The following is a 14,446-nucleotide window of genomic DNA, read 5'->3' on the forward strand; positions in this document are numbered from 1 at the left end:
ACACACACACACATATACAGACATATACACACACACATATACACACACACATATATACACACACACATATATACACACACACACACACATATACATATACACACACACACATATACACACACACATATATATATATACACACACACACACACACACACACATATATACACACACACACACATATACACACAAATACACACACACACACACACACAGACTTTCAACACACTCCTTACCACACTTCTTCCTTTTCACACAATTCCAGTTTTACAGTTTGATGCTAACACAAAACATCAGCACAAACATTAAAGTTCAGCTTGTGTCTGTGTGTGTGTGTGTCTGTATGTGTGTATCTGTGTGTGTGTGTGTGTGTATCTGTATGTGTGTGTGTGTGTGTGTGTGTGTGTGTGTGTATGTGTGTGTGTATCTGTATGTGTATCTGTGTGCGTGTGTGTGTGTGAGTGTATATATATGTGTATCTGTATGTGTGTGTGTGTGTGTGTGTGTGTGTGTATGTGTGTGTGTATCTGTATGTGTATCTGTGTGCGTGTGTGTGTGTGAGTGTATATATATATGTGTGTGTGTGTGTGTGTGTGTGTGTGAATACCACAGACAGGAATTTAAACTTGTTTTGCTTCAATGGGAAAAGAAACAGGACCTGGTGACTCTAAACTCCTGCAGAATGGGAGTTTTATTAATCATCAGATGATTTGATTTCACGACTCTGGAACATCAGGCAATAAGATGTAAATTATCTGGCACATTCATGTCATAGCTGCTTTACATTTAGCCACACCCACAAAACTCCATAAAAGGCAAAGCTCACAGTGCGCTGAAAATGACAACTAAATGGTGAAAGAACGCCTCCTAAATACAGCGTGCAGTAAATCTTCCAGTGATGCAGCTCAGCGACTGCAGCTCACACACACACACACACACACACTAATGCCTCCTCCTTTTACAGCGTTCATTACTTTTGTTCTGATTGAACTCCTAGGGTTGTTTGTGTTAATTTATGGATTTGTTTTAGAATGGTTATCTTTCAGCTCATTAATATGAAGCGTTTCACAAAATGTTGAGTGAAATAAAGAAGTGATTTGAAACTTGACGGCGTTTAATCTGTGTATAAAATGACAGGAACGCCTCGATAGTTAAAGCGTCTGAATTATACCATCAGTCCAGGGTCCGTTACTGAGTCTCCTTATACACACACTTACAGGAACTATTTTCATAAATAACTTGGTAGTTTTTCTGGTCTTGTGTGGTGGTAACGCAGTCTCTGATCATCTACACCCAATATAGCATTAGCGCAACATCAGCATCATCCCACTGAAACATTCTGCTGCCAGCATTAATGTCAGTGCTGTGATCCTGCCTAAAAACGCTGCGGCTAATAGCGTTACTGGTCCACAACGACATGCTAACATTATCACTGCTGTCCTGCTGTAGATTGGAGACGAAGACACACTGATCCCGAGCAGACTGCAGGAGGAGCTGCTACAGGATCTCTGCAAACGCAAACACAATACTAGTGAGTCTGTCCCTAACTAACCAGTCAACTAACACTGTCTCACTGTGTCCCAGTGTGTCCCAGTGTATCTCACTGTGTCCCAGTGTGTCTGTGTGTCCAAGTCTGTCTCAGTATGTCCCAAATTTGTCCCAGTGTGTCTCAGTGTATCTCACTGTGTCCCAGCGTGTCCCACTGTCTCCCAGCGTGTCCCAGCGTCTCACTGTGTCTCACTGTGTCCCAGCATGTCTCAGTGTATCTCAGTGTGTCTCAGTGTCTGTGTGTCTCACTGTGTCTCACTGTGTCCCAGAGTGTCCCAGTGTATCTCATTGTGTCCCAGTGTGTCTCACTGTGTCCCAGTGTGTCTCCCTGTGTCTCAATGTGTCTCACTGTGTCCCACTGCATCTCAGTATGTCTCACTGTGTCCCAGTGTATCTCATTGTGTCCTAGTGTGTCTCACTGTGTCCCAGTGTGTCTCCCTGTGTCCCACTGTGTCTCAGTATGTCTCACTGTGTCCCAGTGTATCTCAGTGTGTCCAACTGTGTCCCAGTGTATGTCACTGTGTCCCACTGTGTCCCAGTGTATGTCCCAGTGTATGTCCCAGTGTGTCCCAGTGTTTCTCAGTGTGTCCCAGTGTGTCCCACTTTGTCCCAGTGTATGTCACTGTGTCCCAGTGTATCTCACTGTGTCCCACTGTGTCCCACTGTGTCCCAGTGTATCTCACTGTTTCTGTGTCCCAGTGTATCTCACTATGTCCCAGTGTGTCCCAGTGTATCTCACTGTGTCCCAGTGTGTCTGTGTGTCCAAGTCTGTCTCAGTATGTCCCAAATTTGTCCCAGTGTGTCTCTGTGTCCCAGTGTATCTCAGTGTGTCTGTGTCCCAGTGTGTCCCAGTGTGTCCCAGTGTGTCTCAGTGTATCCCAGTGTATCCCAGTGTGTCTCAGTGTATCTCATTGTGTCCCAGTGTGTCTGTGTGTCCCAGTGTGTCCCAGTGTGTCTCAATGTATCTCAGTGTGTCCCACTGTGTTCCAGTGTATCTCAGTGTGTCCCACTATGTCTCAGTGTGTCTCAGTGTATCTCAGTGTGTCCCACTATGTCTCAGTGTATCTCAGTGTGTCCCAGTGTATCCCAGTGTGTCTCACTGTCTCAGTACGTCTCTGTACATCTCACTATGTCTTACTTTCTCTCATGTAATCTGATTAAAATCCAGTAATCCTCCTCAGAGCTGGATTAGCAGTCATGCTAATAAGTGTTGAAGCTAAAACCTCACTGAGACACATCAGAGAAATTTTCAACACTCACGTTACTGCTGTTTGACTCATCCAGCTCCCCGGAGGAGGATTACTGCGTTTCAATCAGATTCCATCATCAGGAGCTGGAAAACTTCTCCCACACAACCTGTTTATTCTGCTAGTTTACAGTTCAGAACTAGCAATTAGCATGCTAGCAAAGTGACGTAAACTCTGGAACATTCTTCATAGTAATTTACTGACACTCACCAGTGTGTGTGTGTGTGTTTTTCCAGTTTTGGTAGAATACTAGTGCTAGTGCATCGAACAGTTCTAATGTAACTTAGGTGCAGATTTAGCCACATCATATTTGAGAATTCCGGAGGTTTGGAAAAAATATTTCCATGTTTCTGGAAAACAGTCAAGCTTTTTTTATTATCCTGGTTAAACACTTACTAGCATTGTTCTCTTATTTAACATTGAGCAAACTGTGCTAGCAGCCTGACTAACTCATCTGTGCATTTACATTATTAACTATTTAAATCTGATAAAGAAAACATTCCACACGTGTTTTGTTCCTGCAGCTACAGAGGAGCTGAACAGAGTGGTGTCTGAAGCGTTTCTCAGCTTCTTCGTGAAAACTGTCGGACATTTTGCGGATCACATCAAGCGTCTGGGAGGAAACAAGCAGCCGAGAACATTCCAGAAAAAGAGTTTCCTCAAAGCTGTGCAGCCGAAAGAGAACCAGAACTTCGTCCAACAGTTCGTCCAGACGCAGATGTTCGACTTGTTCATCCAGGAGGAGGAGAAACACCACAACCAGGAAGGTCAGAACCTTCAAACCTCCACACACTTCTCTGTATCAGGCTTCAACACTGCAGTGTGTTACTGTGGGGAACGTCACCCCTTCTGGTAGAAAAATGCTACTGCACATTTCAGTCTCATAACCAACATTCTGGTGTGTGTGTGTGTGTGTGTGTGTGTGTGTGTGTGTTTTCAGGATTTTTCTATAAGAAAATTGTTGAGTTCCAGCAGAGGAGGAAGGAGCGATTAAGGAGAGGAGGAATTAAAGGGCTTGTTGTGTGAAAGAGTGTGTGTGTGTGTTTTAAACTCTGTTCATTAAAGCACATGCACAGCATAAAACAATATAAAAGTAATAGTTTATTTGTCTTAATCATTTGTTTTAAATACATCAAACAATACTGACTGTGTGTGTGTTGAACATTTTAAGTTTTGTGTGTGAGTGTGTGTGAGAGAGTGCGTGTGTGTATTTCATAGCTGCTTGTTCATACACTTTGTATTCATTAAAAATAAAGTCTGATGTAAAATAAATCAGTGTGTCAGTGATGTGATCCACACCGACGTCTGATTAGCAGGAAGAGAATCAGAATTAGCAGGCTAGTTTGTTAGCAGGCTAATTAAGATAAACAGCATGGCTAATAATAAGGCTATAATAAGTTAGCAGGATTTCAGCTAGCATGCAGCATTTCTGTCTCTGTTGTTTTTTGACCTCAGTTTGTTCTCTTCATTTGCAGCTTGTGACCTCTGACCTCAGGATTTTTTCAAACATGAAAACTAAAAGGTTGATAAAAGCCAAAAATGAACAGTAGAGAAATGCTAATGTGGCTAATAAGTGAATGTTACACTAGGAATAGTGCAAATAACAAATTTTTATAATTATTATTAAATTGTGTAATTTACTAATTTATTGTGCAGTTTTTCTGTTAAGACTTTTTGTGTTAAACTAGTTGATTATATCTAAGCGTTGGTAGAAAATAACACAGACGCTGCTTTTAAACATGAGCACAGTTCATTCATTAACATTAAGATTTTACACATTCACACGTTTCTGCCGGAGCGCGTTTCAGATTACAGCACCACATGCTTATCAGGACAGAAGTAAATGTTAGATTAGAAAGAAATACAGATGTATAAAGCAGATTTAAACACAGTGTGTGGAGGAACATTTTAAACTGCAGACATTTTTTTTTCAAAATTTATGTGTTTAAAATAAAATATAAATATGTGTGCATTGTATAAACTGAATGTATGTCTGTGTACCGTATAAACTAAGTGTGTGTGTGAGTGTGTGTACTGTATAAACTGAAACCTACGCTCTTCTTGTCCTCAAGTAAATATTTAAAAAGCTGCTGCTGTTAAAGACGACATGATTTAAACACTGATCTGATTTAGTATCCTGGAATTGAAATAAAAATCAGCACTTCACAAGTTTCCCAGATTAAAATGAAAGAGGTTAAAGACATTAAATGAGAATCGTGATTTTTAGTAATTATTTTACAGTTTTTAAAAACAGCTGCCCTAATGAGACAAACCACGGGGATGGAACCACGTGGGGAGAGCCACAGTTTGACATGTTGATCCTGAGAAACTGCTGTTGTCTAAACTGAACTCTGCTCCTATTGGACAGTTTTATACTCCTTGTTGGTTATATTTTTAAGGTAGTGTGTGGGGGGGGGGGGGGGTTTGTTGAGGGGGGCAGGCGGGGTCTTTGTGTGTATGTGTGTGTTTAGATGGATCCAGCCAGTAAGGACGAGGTCTCTCCAGGGATCCATGTTGAACCAAAATGGGAGGAGTCATGCAAATTACTGCTCTGAAGGTCTGCCTCCGCTCTCAGGTTGATCTTCTGTAACCACAGACATTAAAGACAAACTGAAAAACTATTTCACACAACTTTGTGTGTGTTAGTGAGTGTGTGTGTTCATTCATACCTGAAAGTCTCTGATGTAGGTGAGGAAGAAGCTGATGAAGGAGAAAGCCAGAGACCATTCAGACACCGTGCTCACCATGTGAACTGTGTAACCCTGAAACACACACACACAGACAGAGCAGTGTATAAAATACTACATTATACACAATACAGTGCATACATATAATCACACACCTGTGTATTTACATATCGGAACCTGCAGTATGCAAATTATATGCAAATGAACTTCTACGCAGCGCTCAGTATTCTGATGAATCATGGTGTGTAGAAATATAATCACTGTCATTTCTGTACAACTCTCTCTCACACACACACACACACTTACGGGTTCCCCGGGGTTCCAGTGGAGTTTTTTGTGCACCTCTAATCCCGGCAGGCTGCTGTACAGAATCACTGAGGACACGAACACTGAGACGCGGTCAAGGAGAAAAATCTCTCATTTTAGTCCACGATCCATAACGAACACACACTCTCTCTCTCTCTTTCTCTCTCTCTCTCTCTCTCTCTCACACACACACACACACACACACACACACACAAACACATGCGCATTACTGACCACGATCCTACTCTACATCATTAATCTTAAATACTTTATCCTTAATCTTTAACTTCTAATACTCTCATTCACACACAGTGATGAGTGGTGGTGATGACAGTGGTGATGACGGTGATGAGTGATGGCGGTGATGAGTGATGATGATGATGAGTGATGGTGATGACAGTGATGAGTGATGGTGATTAGTGATGGTGACGGTGATGAGTGGTGGTGATATTGACGAGTGGTGGTGATGATGGTGATGGTGATGGCTGGTGAGTGGTGGTGATGGTGATAGTGATGATGACAGTGATGAGTGATGGTGATGACAGTGATGGTGATGACGGTGATGAGTGATGGTGATGACTGATGAGTGATGGTGGTGAGTGGTGGTGATGGTGACAGTGATGATAGTGATGAGTGGTGGTGATGACGGTGATGAGTGGTGGTGATGAGGGTGATGAGTGATGGTGATGAGTGGTGGTGACGATGATGAGGTGGTGATGGTGATGGTGAGTGGTGGTGGTGACAGTGATGAGTGGTGGTGATGACGGTGTTGAGTGATGGTGATGACTGTGATGAGTGATAGTGATGATGAGTGATGGTGATGAGTGGTGGTGATTAGTGATGGTGACGGTGATGAGTGGTGGTGATATTGATGAGTGGTGGTGATGGTGATGGGTGGTTATGATGGTGATGAGTGGTGGTGATGAAGGTGATGATGACAGTGATGAGTGGTGGTGATGGTGATGAGGTGGTGATGAGTGGTGGTGATGACGGTGATGGTGAGTGGTGGTGATGATGACGGTGATGAGTGGTGGTGATGACGGTGATGAGTGGTGGTGATGACGGTGATGAGTGATGGTGATGAGTGATGTGACGGTGATGAGTGGTGGTGATAGTGATGGGTGGTGATGACAGTGATGAGTGGTGGTGATGACGGTGATAGGTGATGATGAGTGGTGGTGATGACTGATGAGTGGTGATGACGGTGATGAGTGATGGTGGTGAGTGGTGGTGATGGTGACGGTGATGAGACAGTGATGAGTGGTGGTGATGACAGTAATGAGTGGTGGTGATGACGGTGATGAGTGATGGTGATGAGTGATGGTGATTATGATGACAGTGATGATGACAGTGATGAGTGATGGTGATGGTGGTGGTGATGAAGAGTGAGGATGCTGCTGATGATGCTGCTGAAGGTCCACAGGCAGATGATCAGTCGAACCCAGAACACTTGTTTGGTGTGTATGTGTGGCTGCATGCGGTACGAGACGAGCGTGTGTGTCAGGATGTAGAGTGCCCCCACGCCAAACGTCAGGGCTGCGCCCACCAGGTGCATCGAAAACAACGTTGTCTTCTGCACGCGCACAGAGAGAGAGAGAGAGAGAGAGAGAGAGAGAGAGAGAGAAGGGGTTGAGTCGTGGGCTGCATCCCAAATCATAGCGATCATAAAGATCATATTGATGTTCTTATGTTACAGTGATATTCAGTTTGTGATTTCATGATTTTAAAATAAACATACACTAATAAGTGTGTGTGTGTGTGTACCTGGAAATTTGCCACCACACACATGCCAAAGGAACTGATGAAGCCAAGCACGAGGCCCACAGTGTTGATCTTCAGCAGCTGCTTTTCTCCCTGATCAGTGAGAGCCTCCACCTGCTTATAACGCACATACATGGTGGCAACGCCTACACACACACACACACACACACACACACACACTCCTTTTTGAACACTCTGTGTAAGTGCTGAGGAATCAGAGAGAGATAAAAAATATATATATATATTTAGAGGAGTTTTTGTTTTTTTTACCCAGAAATGCCGAGACGCTGAGCATGACCCCAAACACACACCTCTCAGGAGGAACCGTTCCCGTGTCACTGCATCACACACACACACATCAGAACAGTGTAGGGTACAGGGTGTAGGATACAGGGTGTAGGGTGTAGGATACTCAGAAGGCACCTGATGTAGGGGACGAAGGGGTCGACGTGTCTCAGCTCCACCGCTGTGATGTAAGCAAAAACAAATGTAGCTGCTGTCCAAACTACCAGTAACACTGGCAGGATACACAACCCCTGCTGAAACCACCACATCTCCACCAACCTGCACACACACACAACCTGTCAATCAAACAAGCCACACCTTTAAGTCACAGTGACATCACAGCAGCATGTGATTTAACTCTAGAGCAGTGGACACCGACCCTGTTACTGGAGATCTACTCTACCTTCCTGCAGGTTTCATCTCCAAACAAAACCTAACACACCTGTTTCAGCTGATCAACAACTTCTTAAGGCAGTGATTAGATGGGCAAGTGGGCACCATTATTATTGGTCTTCAGGAAGGTAGATCTCCAGGAACAGGGTTGGTGACCACTGCTCTAACGTCTTCTAGCTGAGACCTCATCGTACGAGATCATACAGCTTCACATCCTGTACAGTTTAAACATTAAAAAACTTCACCTTTAATCCGTGTGTTAGACGCAGCCCCCGTGTGCACAGTCCACAGCCAGACTCCTCCGTGTGTGTGCGTGTGTGTGTGTGTGTGTGTGTGTCTGAGCTCCTGAGTGAATAAACACAGACACAGTTTAGTGAAAGATCCTGAGATGAACCTGTGTGTGATCACACTCTCACTTCCTCTGCGTTCATCTGAGTAAACCACCCACCCACACACACACACACACTTATTTTAACCAGCTTTAATCACCTCAGATTTAACTTGAGAATGTTTAACACTTCATCAGAATTACAGAATGACCGAAACTTTTATTTTCTATGTGAATTTTAATAAAACAGATGTATACACGTGATGAGTTCACAGCGATCTTTACCTGCTTTTCAAAAGAACTCCTGTCACCTCATGACGCAATTTCCGGTCTGCCAGTCTGTCCGTTACCTGTCCGTGTCGTTTATCATCACTATAGATAATCTCACACACCGATCACGTTTATTCCTGCACTTTTACTTTGCTTGCTTTCACCTCCTTCTCTATCTACTTCCTGTTCACGGTCACGAGTCACGCTGACGTCACATCAAATACCCGGATGAAGAAGGATGCTCGGTTGCCACTGAAAACGCTACCGTGATCTTTCTAATGAATAACAGTGAATGCTTGTATACTATTCCATTGTTTTTGTTTTGTGTAACTGTGTTAGTTGTGAGTAAAGTGAACACACAACGCTTAAGTTTGCAGTTAATTTTAAAACGCTGATGTAGTTCTGATAAGTCACCGGGAGATGGCGCTGTTTAGGCATTAATAAACCATGCAAACTAGTGAAGGGGAAGAGGAAAGAAGGGGGGGGGGGTATACGAACTGAGATTATTAATAAACTGTTGCGTGTGAATAGTCATTTCGTGCTAATTAGTAAATATTCTCCTCACACGGACTTGAAATTGAATCGACCATTTTTAACGGATTCATTTAGATTCACTGCTGTTAGTACACGTGAAAGATCCGTTAAAAAAAATATTCATTCCAAAAGATTCGGTTCACCATCGGCACGTTAGCGCGCACGTGACCACTCTCCAGCTGCTAAATACGATATAAAATACCGTAATTGTTATAATGTTTTATATAATTGTGTCATTCAACCAAAGTACATATCAGGTTTAAAAAAATACCCAAAATAACAAAAAATGGTATTAAACATCTCGTCGTCGTTTTTTTTTTTTGAATGGCACGAGCGCTGACTGTTTAATACGGGTCTCGTGACGTCCCTGAGTGCTCGAGCTGTAAAATGCTAACCGGCTAATGCTCCGCCTGAGGTAAAAAAGAAAAAAAAGCGGGACAGTTAGTGTAGCAGTTAGAATGGTTTGGATGTAGTTTAAACGTTAGTATAGCTTTGTGTTTACATGTTTTTTCAGGTCATAAGAACTTTTTTTATTTAGATAAGTAACTACAATCTACTGTTCCGTTAGTCTGTTTAATATCAGATTGGTAGCGTAATTCTATCAATATTTCTTTAATTATGTATTTAAGCAGACGTCCTTTTAAACGCTATATGTATAAGTAGCCAATTCAAATAATGTTTAAAGTATATTTTAAAAAATATTGCTGTAAGGATGGGTTGTTTAGCAGTGTTGAGGCTAAGTGCTGTACCGTCTCTCTGACAGGAGCTGAAGTAAAACTGAAGATTAATTTGACTATTAATAAAGAACAATGTCTCTTAAAGACTGTACTTCTTCCAGGGACACCAATAATACAGGTATTTATTTTTGAAAATAAGATACAGACTGTCACGACACTGTTAATTGTGTAAATGTTATTTTATTATTATTATTATTATTATTATTATTATTATTATTATTATTTTTAGTCCATACATACCTGAGCACCACCTGAAGTGTCACCTACATCCCCTAACCCTATCCTTAACCCTGTTTAATGTGAAGTAAATCCTGTTTTTCTTCAGGTGCCACAGTGAGGAGACAGAAGCGGCGCTCCTCCACAGACAGGAGTCTCACAGTCTCACACGGGTGAGGAAATAAAGATAAATAAAAATAAACATCTCATTTAATCATCATCTGATTGACAGAGACTGAATCTCAGAGAAACCCCCCGTAATACAGCACTGTTTATTTAAAAATACTTCATTTAGTGGCTACAAAAATTACTTTTATGAATTTTATATTTAAAAAAAATCTGTACCACAGTTTAACCCCAGATCAGCTCCTTCCAGTCTGTGTGTATATAATGTAATTTTTATTACATTTTTTTAATGTAATAAAAATATAACATGGTATCCAAGATTTCTCAGAAGAGTATTGTGACATAATTGATGGTGATATAGATATGATGCTGTGGTATCGCTCAGCTCTAGCACTAGTATAAGGTTTTATTTTAATGTTAATGTCTCTGTCTCTGCAGTGGTGAGGTGAAGACCATGCTGGACACGTTTGGAGGTGATGTATTTACACCACATGTTCCCTAACCGTAACATACCTTCCTCAGGTAGTGCTGTAGAACTTACGTTTTACTGGGACTCATCTGGAGAACAGAGTTACGGGACGTCCTTCACTGAGAAGGACGCAGAGTGCGTTAGAACATGGGTTCTCAATCCGTTAGTAGCCAGGGACCCCTTTAAATGGAACATACTGTACTGCCAGAAGTATGTGCACCCCTGACCATCACACCCATATGTGGTTCTTCCCCCAAACTGTTTCCACAAACTCTGAAGCACACGGTTGTGTAGAAGGTCTCTGTATGCTGTAGCTTTACAGTTTCCCTTCACTGGAACTAAGGCCCAGACCTGTTCCAGCATGACCGCCAGGACTCCTTAGCTTCAAGGTGGTGGTATTTATAATCTGGACCTGACTGTCCATTTAGCTATCGTGTTTATTCGTGTTCCTGATGTAGACTTGGTAAATGTTGACTGTGCTAAGTGTAGAGCTCACTAAAACATGCTTTGAGTTCAAGTGGTATTTCAGGTGCTTCGATGGTATGCGAATAAATGCGTTAATCTTTTTAACACGTTAGTTTATAATTAGTTAGTCACACTTAATGAATGCGTTAAAAAAGCCCGCCAGCCCTAATATCATGATAATATGGGAACATGTGATTCTAGTATAAAATCTCTGGAGATGTCTGTCAGCTGTGACTTTATACAGAGGCTCATTATATTCTCTGTGTGTTCTTCCTCCAGCGGAAATAAACAAGTCGTTTGTGGCTAAGAGGAAGTGTTTAGAGTCGTTCACCAGCTCATCTCTGAAAACCAGCCAGCAGAAGATCGAGGCACTGTGGAGGTCTCATCAGAGAGAGCGGTAACACACCGTTAATTATAATAAATACAAAGCCAGTGAAGCTGTGTAGTTGATTAATAATTGTAATATGATTAAAGATTCCTGTGCAAGTGTAGATTGCAGTTGGGCCAGTTATTTTTGGTGTAGAGCCCAGCATGATCGCTGTGTTCGTATTTGTCTAAACGAACCGAACCAAGGGAGAAAATTCACCAGGTTTCAAAACAAATGCTCCAAACGAGCCCAGTGTGAAAACCACCTAAATCTCCAGCAGATACTCTGAGCAGAAATCAGTCTGTCTGATGAGTAACATGATGACACTTCTTGTGTGTTGTGTATTCCAGGGCTCAGGCGTGTGAGGATTACAGCACTCGGTTCTCATCTGTGTTCCAGCAGTGGGAGAGCGACATGCAGAGGAACAAAGACCAGGACAAGAAACTCACGGTACTGCTGATAATCTCTGAGGACCTGTAGAACTGATACTCACAATTCATCACTCAGTTCATATAATAAACTGTTCAAATACTAATGTAACTCTCTCTCTCTATCACACACATCCAACAATTTGTAATGCTTGTAGTATTGTTCAGATTGTAGTGCTCGACACTGTAGTGGTGTTTAACTGTGTTTATTTGATGTCAGTCTCTGTTCCAGCGTCAGCAGATTATGTTTCAGCAGATGAGAGCTTCACAAACCGAGAGACTGAAGATGCTCAAGGAGATTGTAGATCACTATATCAAAGTACACACACACACACACACCCCTTTTTGTTCAGGAGGATGCACTTTAATAAAGTCACACATGCAGAAATTCTGCACAGATGATGATTGTGTTCTAAAAGCCAAACTGTGTGTGTACTGTTGCGTGTGTGTGCGTACGTGTGTGTGAGAATACTGAATGAGACTGGGTGATGTTTTATTCATGTGTATAATAATTTTATTTATTGCTTTGTCGCTGCAGAGCACACAGGCGCTTCAGGACGCTCACGAGGAGCAGAACATTGTGGCCATGAGTGAGTTACGCCAGGAGATGGCACTGCTGCAGAAGAAAATCCTGATGAATACAGTAAGTGTCCCACCGTCAGGTCTGATAGTGAGGGTGTGTCTCGACAGGCTCCCTGGTTCAGCAGGAGGTGAATCAGTACGTGGTGTACAGGAGTTGGGGCAGTAGTAAGGACCCTGGCTCATTACACGCTGGGACACGGATAACATCCGGCCATGTGACTACGTACTCGCCTTATAAAACGTCACCAAAAATTTAAACTGTAAAAATATTAACGACATATTAGTTGTGTTTTGCCTACTAGCAGTGTTCGCTTAATCACAAGTATTTCTGTCATATGTCGAGCAGGATCGTAGGTGAGCTGGTGGATTTAAAAAAACAATCATTAAACACTTAAGTCCTTAGACTCAAGCAAACTGTAATATAGAACGTCAAGTAAAGTTAAAACTCGTTATTGTAAGAAATCGTTTAGACGGAAGTTACCTGAGCGTTCGTCCCCCATTTCTTTCGAGCTGAGAGGCTTCAGAAAATGTGATGTCATTTCCAGTAAGGGAACATCGAGCGTATCGATGCTCCCTGGGTTTTGTGGTGCATTGTGGGATTTTTTAGGGAGAGTACACTCCAGTGCACAGAGATTGGGACAGCCCTTAAAATGGATGACTCTCTGATCAGCACCCTAACTGCTGAACTAGGGAGCTGATTGAGACGCACCTGGAGTGTATTCTACTCTACTGTTCTCAGCCAATCAGAATGCTCGTTACTGAATGCTGTTTCCCCACAGCAGCAGGAGGAGATGGTGTCAGTCAGGAACGCTCTGCAGTCCATGCTCATGTAGGTACTGATGCAGGTTTTACAGACCAAGACGAGGCCGTGTGTGTGGGTGGGTGAGAGTGTGTGTGAGAGAGAGAGAGAGAGAGAGATTGATCCTTTACTCAGAGGTTCAGAGCTACAAATGTCCTCCTTTCTTCTTCTCAAATCTACACTCAGGTTCACGCTGCAGTCTGGAACTAAATATAGTATAAAATAAATAAATAAATCCACTCCCCCCACCAAATAAATTTACAGAGAGACTCTGAATAAACTGTGTGTGAGTAGTGTGTATAATTATACTGAGTGTATGTGTGATCACTGAGCATGTGATTAGTGCAGTTCCACTGAATGAGTGTAAGTAAAGTGTAAAATTTACAAATGAATTTTAAATGTCTTTTTTTTTTTATTAATTCCATGTAACATTCGAGGCAGACTGAATGCTGCCACACACCCACTGCGTGGATTCAGGCACAGAATGCAAAAGCAACATTAAATAAAATATTTTTTACAATAATCCATATGTTAAAATAACAGAACAGTAGCTGATGTGTGAGGATAAGTCTCACACACACACACACACGTTCAGTAAGAGTGTGTCAGTGGAGCAGGATTATTTCACACAGCACGAGGAAGAGCTTCAACTTATCGAAGAGGATTAAATAAAAACCCAAATAAATGGAGGGAGTCGGGAAACTGCTTTAGAAAGTAATAAATTATTCAGGAAATGTAGATTAGATATTAATTTAAAAAAACAGAAGTAACAAAATAAAGGGACAAAAAAAATAGGAACAAAGTACTTTCAATTTATAAAATAGTTTATGGAATATGTTTAAGTCCATGGAAAATATTTAATTTTAGAAAAATAAACAGGGCAAAATCTTTTAATTCA

General features: G+C 41.9%; 3 protein-coding genes across 7 annotated transcripts in view; 2 read left to right on the forward strand and 1 right to left on the reverse strand.

The window, feature by feature from the left end:
- Positions 1-4,061, forward strand: part of dennd2db (DENN/MADD domain containing 2Db) — a 16,813-nt gene extending 12,752 nt beyond the window's left edge. The window contains exons 10-12 of the mRNA XM_053653157.1: positions 1,450-1,531; positions 3,320-3,562; positions 3,736-4,061. Of these exons, the coding sequence (XP_053509132.1) occupies positions 1,450-1,531; positions 3,320-3,562; positions 3,736-3,821 (411 nt within the window). The 3' untranslated portion in view covers positions 3,822-4,061. The remainder of the gene's footprint in view (positions 1-1,449; positions 1,532-3,319; positions 3,563-3,735) is intronic.
- Positions 4,062-4,526: 465 nt separating this feature from the next.
- Positions 4,527-9,005, reverse strand: dram2b (DNA-damage regulated autophagy modulator 2b). Of its 2 annotated transcripts, none has more exons than XM_053653158.1 (9): positions 8,841-9,005; positions 8,473-8,572; positions 7,973-8,113; positions 7,820-7,887; positions 7,553-7,695; positions 7,184-7,361; positions 5,789-5,871; positions 5,465-5,557; positions 4,527-5,379 (listed from the first exon to the last, which is right to left on the reverse strand). In XM_053653158.1, the coding sequence occupies exons 3-9, from the start codon at positions 8,101-8,103 to the stop codon at positions 5,263-5,265; spliced, it is 813 nt and encodes a 270-aa protein (XP_053509133.1). In that variant the 5' UTR covers positions 8,104-8,113; positions 8,473-8,572; positions 8,841-9,005; the 3' UTR covers positions 4,527-5,262. The 2 variants fall into 2 exon arrangements, with proteins under 2 accessions (XP_053509133.1, XP_053509134.1); XM_053653159.1 differs by having other exon boundaries at positions 7,973-8,130.
- Positions 9,006-9,070: 65 nt separating this feature from the next.
- Positions 9,071-13,951, forward strand: LOC128625107 (synaptonemal complex protein 3-like). 4 transcript variants are annotated; one of them, XM_053653168.1, is made up of 9 exons: positions 9,071-9,113; positions 10,123-10,214; positions 10,422-10,485; positions 10,877-10,911; positions 11,652-11,769; positions 12,090-12,189; positions 12,388-12,486; positions 12,706-12,810; positions 13,529-13,951. In XM_053653168.1, exons 2-9 carry the CDS (start codon positions 10,169-10,171, stop codon positions 13,580-13,582), a joined length of 621 nt encoding a protein of 206 aa, XP_053509143.1. In that variant the 5' UTR covers positions 9,071-9,113; positions 10,123-10,168; the 3' UTR covers positions 13,583-13,951. The 4 variants fall into 4 exon arrangements, with proteins under 4 accessions (XP_053509143.1, XP_053509144.1, XP_053509141.1 ...); XM_053653169.1 differs by lacking the exon at positions 9,071-9,113 and adding an exon at positions 9,149-9,774 and having other exon boundaries at positions 13,532-13,951; XM_053653166.1 differs by lacking the exon at positions 9,071-9,113 and adding an exon at positions 9,160-9,774.
- Positions 13,952-14,446: the final 495 nt, after the last annotated feature.

This window comes from Ictalurus furcatus, chromosome 21 (assembly GCF_023375685.1).
Source record: "Ictalurus furcatus strain D&B chromosome 21, Billie_1.0, whole genome shotgun sequence".
NCBI classification, from domain to species: Eukaryota; Metazoa; Chordata; class Actinopteri; order Siluriformes; family Ictaluridae; genus Ictalurus; species Ictalurus furcatus.

Coding starts and splice junctions, on each gene's coding strand:
- dram2b (XM_053653158.1), bottom strand. CDS start 8,103: ATGTGGTGGTTTCAGCAGGGGTTGTGTATCCTGCCAGTGTTACTGGTA. Junction 7,888..7,972: donor CCCTTCGTCCCCTACATCAG/GTGCCTTCTGAG, acceptor TGTGTGATGCAG/TGACACGGGAACGGTTCCTC. Junction 5,872..7,183: donor CTTCAGCAGCATCATCAGCA/GCATCCTCACTC, acceptor ACCGCGTCTCAG/TGTTCGTGTCCTCAGTGATT.
- LOC128625107 (XM_053653168.1), top strand. CDS start 10,169: ATGTCTCTTAAAGACTGTACTTCTTCCAGGGACACCAATAATACAG. Junction 10,215..10,421: donor CAGGGACACCAATAATACAG/GTATTTATTTTT, acceptor GTTTTTCTTCAG/GTGCCACAGTGAGGAGACAG. Junction 12,487..12,705: donor TTGTAGATCACTATATCAAA/GTACACACACAC, acceptor TTGTCGCTGCAG/AGCACACAGGCGCTTCAGGA.